This window comes from Rhamphochromis longiceps, linkage group LG16 (genome assembly GCF_057381845.1).
Source record: "Rhamphochromis longiceps isolate RC_006_pf linkage group LG16, R_longiceps_female_GT1.1, whole genome shotgun sequence".
NCBI classification, from domain to species: Eukaryota; Metazoa; Chordata; class Actinopteri; order Cichliformes; family Cichlidae; genus Rhamphochromis; species Rhamphochromis longiceps.
Window position 1 is genome coordinate 28,000,175 of NC_140572.1, and position 6,470 is coordinate 28,006,644.

The following is a 6,470-nucleotide window of genomic DNA, read 5'->3' on the forward strand; positions in this document are numbered from 1 at the left end:
GGGAATAGGCTAGGCTCCTCCAGTCTGCATACTGAAGTAGTGACCAAGGGTTGTCCTCGATGCATCTATCTGTATGTGTTTGTAAATGTTAGAAAACGGTCAGACATCTGTAAAAGCTGCATGAATGTTTGTGTGATTGAGTGAATGAGACTTGTAGTGGACTATGCTTTGATTTGAAAGATGCTGTATATGTACCAGTCCTTTTAAAAATAGAGAAAATGCCAGCATCAAATCAACATGGATGCTTTTCTTTATTAAAGACATTTCCTACATTTGGAAACAACAAACTAACACATAATGGGAACAGCAACAGAGTGCCGCCTAAAATAAACTGATCCTTTTCTAAACTTTGCTTTGGATTAGTGCATCGTGGTCTTGATTTCTACATATCTGCAAGTTTCTGTCAGAGAAAACAAAGCACCTGCAAAGGTTTTGCTTTTCAGATGTTGAATTTATTCCTTAAACATACAGTATCAATATTTACACTACAAATTCCCCGAAAGGCAAAATTGAAAGGCAGCTTCCAAACAACAGTTTTAGCAGAGGTCATCCAGCAAATGACAATATAGCATGGCTTAAATGAACACAGACACATAAGCAATTTATAGTCATCATCAAACATTTTACTGTACAAAACAAAATGGGGGTCAAAATCAAGCTCTTGAAACAGAACCACTTAGTCACGCATCACATGGAAAGTAAATTGGTGTTTTGTGCTGACAGAAAAGAGACCTTCCATTCTTAAAGCTAGTAGTCTTTTTTTTTATTGTTCTTCGAGGGCCTTGACGTGCAGCCAAAGCATACTGATCACTGTCATTTAAGTCCAATCCTGAGTTCATATCAGTAATTGTGTGGACAGTGCAGGACTCGTAGATTAAGCTACAGTTAGCATTCTATAGCTACATTTTGAATTACAGTGCTGGTGTTGCAGCCATACATTGATAAGCCACATAGTAAGTCCTTTTTGGCATAAGTTGAGCTTTTTGCCAGTCCATCAGTTAGAACCAAACTGATGTCTTTGCTTTGGTTTGATCAAGAGCTGCAAAGAGAAACAAACAGGGTTAAAATGTTATTGTGAGTTTAAGATTTAATGGCGCAGTAAAAAAAAAACATGTGAACTTTGACCAAGGCTTGTCAGAGTTACTGAGCCGTTATATCTACCTGTGTCATATGCCTCTAAAGATCCATGGAGACCAGAAGGAGTCCAAGTGGCAGAGGTAGCCGTGACATTGTTGTTGCTGCTGGGTTCGATCCCTGCCTTCACCCCCTTGCCGTGTGGGGAACCCCCTGTGTTGGTGGATGTCTGACTTTGGCTCCTAACACCAGGCAGCACGAGTGAATTGAATCTGGAATCCAATGCCGTGCTGTGAGCTGGGTATGTATGAAGCATGGGGTGATGGTGCCGAGTGTGGATGTGGGGGTGGGAATGGTAGACGTCATGAACATTTGGGTAACCGCTCGTGCTCTGGTGGTTCAGGCTGTAGGTCCAGCTATCAGGAAGGGTAGCTGCAGGTGAGAGGCTGGCCTGGGAAAGCATGTGGCCGGCCCACAGAGCTCCATCCTGTTGGTTGAATGAAACAGGGCTGGAGGAAAAGCCTGGGTGGACTGAAACAGAAACAGCGGGGATACAGGAGCTGCTCTGGGATGGATAAGTGTTGTTCCAAGCTGAGCTTCCCTGACCTTCAGTGAGAGAGCCACCATCTGAAACAATCACATCACAAAGACTTAAAAGACTGACACAAGCTATTTTTCACAATTTTTAGATTTAATTTTTAGGGGTTTTGTAACTATTTGGATAGTTAAACCAAGTCAGTGCATCAACTACATAGGCAAGTGTTGCCTACTCACCTTTCCATAGGCCAGCGGTGGTTGAAGCCAAAGGCTGAGTCACTCTAATGGGCTTGGTATCGCCACTGAAGGTGCTGGACTGACTCAGAGCACGAGAGAAGTGCTCATCTACCACATCACCAATGTTTCCTTGGAAGTAGGTAAACAATACACACCGGGAACTCAAGTACTCCGTCTCTGCTGGCTGAGTACCATCCTTTAACTCGGAATCAGATGAAGATCTGCTGCCTGATTCAGCACCTGCTGCTGCAGGACCCTGCTGTAGGACCTCTTCTCTGGGCAGTATCCCTCTTCCTCCTCCTTGGTGTTGGTCCATGCACTCCTGCATCTTACTGTAAACACTCAGCTTTCTCTGGAATGAGATACAAATAGAGATTAAATGAAAGTTTAAAAGAACAGTAGCTCAAGTTTATTAGAATTTAAATTTTAAAATAATGACCATCTTTGTGTTGGTTTTGAATAGATATAATACAGAAGACAATAATTTCTCACATGTTGGTGGTGCTAACAGTTACACAGAGTTCTAAATGTCATAAATAAATGACATGGAGTCACACTGTACCACTAATTATTTGATGTGGAAGCTGACTGGGAATCGTGTGAAACTAAGATTCTTTTCGCCTCCATTTTGCATTCAAACTATTTGTAAAGCTCAGTGTGCCTGATCCACATTCCTCAGTGACTGACTGACTGTCATTACATCACCGTTTGACCGCAGGATTAATAGTTCCGTGTCATTACGCCTGACCTGTGTTGAATACCAATCTCCAGACTGGAATTTAATCACACAAAAAGGAAATTTAAGGTAAAAGTTATTAAAGCAATTGAAGGATAAAGACTTTGGAACAGAAACAAATTGAAATCGATTGTTCACCAAGGACATTTTATAAATCATCTTAAAACTTTCCTCCGTTGATGATATTTAACAACTTTTTTCTGCTATAATATTTTAATTCCAAACTCAGTTTTAGTTATTTTTTTGTCTTCTGCCAGGTACTTAATTATTATACATTTAGTTTTATAAATCTTTTGCTTGTAGTATGCTTGTAAATTGAATACGAATTTCGATTATCTTGTGAAAATAGAAAAGTCACGCGTCCCCCTGTAGGGCACACGAGCCCTCAAATGGGAAAAAATAAGCTTATTTTCAAGCAAAAAGGAAAGCCTCGAGCTGAGATCTCGGTGTCTGCCCCTCTTAGTGCCTTCAAAAGTTTTGCGATGAATGTCTCACCTGTTGTTGTTGGTGATGGTGGTTATAGTAAGTTGCCTTGTACGCCGCTGCTGGGAGGTAGTGCGCTCCATAGCTTTGGTGGTACATCACATCCAGGCAACTCATCGCGACGGAGCGAAACGGATAAGGAGAAGAGGGAAGCCGAAGGAGAGAAACTGGCGAAACACAGCCGAGGGGTACTCTCCTTGAAACTTCAGACGGGCTGTGTCTTCTGAGCCATCAGTGTCTCCATATATGCCCAAACGCATACAATAGCCATGTCGCCCAGTTTGCATAGAAACAATGCGCCTCCCGTTGCGCGCTCCACCAGCACCACCCGGGGCCACAAAATAGTTCAAAACGGTATGAGACGCACACAATATCCGGAAAAAAAACCTATCCCCTGACAAGTTTTCAGATAGTTCTTGATTGGACAAGCATCATCTTCTCTTGTTTTTCCCCTCTTTCTGTTTTGGAGGGGAGTTATATATTTAGAGAGGGCTGGGGCCGTTACGCACGCCCACCGGGGAAGGGCCTCTATGGCGCAGAGTTTAGTAATGTAGTATTATTGCCGAAAGTCTGAGGGTTTGTCGAGGTTTCCCTACAGTAAAGTTTAACACTGAGCGCTTGTGTGGCATGCCACTATTAATATCTGAACAAAGATTAGATTAGAGAGAGACTACAAATCCTAAACTTAAATCACCATTATCGACAAAGAAGTTTAATTTATTACGTGTCATTTCTTATTTTCAGCCGTTTTCATTGGTCTGATTACAAATGTCTTTATTTTCTAAGTACGGGTCTATCAAAATATTCTCCACAGTGTCAAAGCTTGTTAACCATTAATAATTGTAGTAACTGAATCACAGTCAGATTAGTCTAAAAATACTGCAGCAGGCTCATTTAAAACTCCTAATATAAAATTAACACTGTCAGGTTAGTCATTATAGGAAAGGCTGCTTTGAAATTTGCCATGAGAGGAGGGACTTTAATTTAAAAAAAATGCACGAGACCCTTTTTTGTGGTCAAACAGCCTCGTCTGTAGGTCGTCTGTGAGCAACAGGTGCCTCTCAACGGCTGGTGCGTTACAATGACTAAAATAATGTGAAGGATAAGTAATGAACGTTTTTTTTTAGCATCGAGATGAAGACCTCAGAATCTCAAAACAGCAGCAAAATATCTTTTTAAAAATCGTGGCAACTAAAACTCAGTAGGGCCTCGCTCTTCATTACAAACAGTGCCTGCTAATCATCATTTCCCCCTCAGCGCTTTGATTGGGAGATCTGAGCTGTTTGCTGCCATCTATTGACAAGGATAATAACATCACATGGTTATCAGTTTGTCCCATAGTGAAGCAGCCAGCTAAAGACATTTTGCCATCATGGTTATGAAGCCAAACATGTGATTATATATTAATGTTATTGAGGCAAGAAAAAAAAAGCTCCAGAAATCCCATATATACATGACGAAACTTGCTTCAATAGTTGTTCAAAACATTAAAAAATAATAATAATAATTTTCATCACTTTTTTTCCCAGTGAACACGTGACTGCTCCTAACCCATCATTACATTGATTTTTATTTACAATGAGGCTGTGTCACTCTTGCATCTTTTCTTATGGTATCATAGTATTCCATATCTGTTTTGTCTGATTGACTCAGTCCAAAAGCAAACTTTGAAATTTGAAAATGTTTACATATATTTAATGCAGTTCATTAACAACAACAGGAAACACAAGAACGTGTAAGTACATTCATTGTGAACTGAAACAAAAAAGTGTGTTTTGTCCCAGTTCCAAATGAACACTTACATAAAATTGCTTCTGATCTCATTGAATGCATAGAATGCTAACCAGGTGGTAAGCCAGGTGTTGTGATTTTAAAGAAAGCAACTGCCCCACAGTCCACAGCAAAGGAGATGAGAAACAAAAAAAACAGACAGTCCCTCAAAATCTACTAGTTTCTATTAAAAAAAGATAGAAAATCAGTTATGCTGTGTCAAAAATAATGGTTATATGTAATTTTAAAAAGTAGAAAGGGTGGGAATGACACTAAAACAATTGGTCTAAAAACCCGAGAGCTTATATCTTATTACACTAATTAGCCTTTTCTAATTCCTGCTGAGTTAACACTATATTGTAACTAAAGCACTTCCTTATTCTGCAGTTTTTTTCTGCAAAAATGCTGCTGCTTAAAAAAACAGGCTGTATTTGGGCTAATGACACCTAGCTCCTCCTCTCCTTCAAGTATCTGGCTTATATGCAGCATGCCTGTTCTTCCCTGTGGTTCAGTAAATTTAAAATATGACGATGAGGTCTGAGAGCTTTGTTACTGCCAGCATATTTCTTTGCAGACATGTCTAATGAAAAAATATTTATAACATACATGAATCCAGTACTTCTGACCTGAATGCTGAAGAGCTTTGGAGCACTGTGGATGTTGTTTGAAAGCTTGGCACATGCATATATACACCCACAGTGTATGTATGCATGTATAGTATGGATTTACAGTAGGTGTCCTGTTCATTTTCCCAGTAAAACAAGCCAACAGGCACAACACCAGGGTATTGAAACCAGTGAATGTTATTCACAAAGAACTTTTCCTACTTCCCTTCTGCACGTGTCAAAATGTGAAAAGGGGTACTATCACATGCCATTTCATTAGGTACGCTTGCTCAAATGTAAAATTGCTTTCTGGTCTTATGAGTCTTGATTTTATTGCAGGTGGTAGGGCAAGAAATTGGTGCAAACAACATGAAAGTATGGTTCCATCCTCCTTTATATCAAAGGCTCAGGCTGATGGTGGTGTAATGGTTTGGGATATATTTTCTGGGCACACGTTGTGCCTTTTAATACCAACTGAACATCATTTAAATGCATTGCTGCTGACCATGTCCATCCCTTTATGCCAACAGTTTATGCATGTTCTTATGGCTGCTTCCAGCAGGATAACACATGATAACATCACGTCAGCTCAGATCATCTCAGACTGGTTTCTTGAACATAACAATGAGCTCACAGAACAGTCAGTTCTGAAGGTAAAAGGGGGGTTCCAGCTCAGTACTGACAAGGTGTAATTCATGAAGTGGCCAGTGAGTATATCACTTACAGTGCTTTGAAAAAGCATTCCCCCCCTTCTTGATTGTTTTTTATTTTTGCATATTTGTTGGACTTAAATGTTTCACATCATCAAATACATTTCAGTGTTAGACCAAGACAACACAAGTAAATGTAAAATGCAGTTTTTAAATTATGATTTGGTTTATTTGGGGAAAAAAGCTGGACAACTCTACCTGGCCCTGTGTGAAAAAGCTGTTGTCCCTAAACCTAATAACTGGTTGTGCCACACTTGCCAGCAAGGACTGCAATGAAGCTTTTGCAATAACTGGCAATGTGTTTTTTTTTATTTCACT

The 6,470-nt window shown here is 40.0% G+C and overlaps 1 protein-coding gene across 1 annotated transcript; it reads right to left on the reverse strand.

Moving 5' to 3' along the window:
- Nucleotides 1-326: 326 nt before the first annotated feature.
- On the reverse strand, nt 327-3,525 carry vgll3 (vestigial-like family member 3). The gene is made up of 4 exons (XM_085385445.1): nt 3,080-3,525; nt 1,849-2,200; nt 1,162-1,701; nt 327-1,039 (listed from the first exon to the last, which is right to left on the reverse strand). Exons 1-4 carry the CDS (start codon nt 3,182-3,184, stop codon nt 999-1,001), a joined length of 1,038 nt encoding a protein of 345 aa, XP_085241571.1. The 5' UTR covers nt 3,185-3,525; the 3' UTR covers nt 327-998.
- Nucleotides 3,526-6,470: the final 2,945 nt, after the last annotated feature.

Excerpts from the sequence above, each read along its gene's own strand:
- vgll3 (XM_085385445.1), bottom strand. The coding sequence starts at position 3,184 with ATGAGTTGCCTGGATGTGATGTACCACCAAAGCTATGGAGCGCACTAC. Across the intron at positions 2,201-3,079 it reads ACCATCACCAACAACAACAG|AGAAAGCTGAGTGTTTACAG; the intron begins GTGAGACATTCA and ends ATCTCATTCCAG. Across the intron at positions 1,702-1,848 it reads CACCGCTGGCCTATGGAAAG|ATGGTGGCTCTCTCACTGAA; the intron begins GTGAGTAGGCAA and ends TGATTGTTTCAG.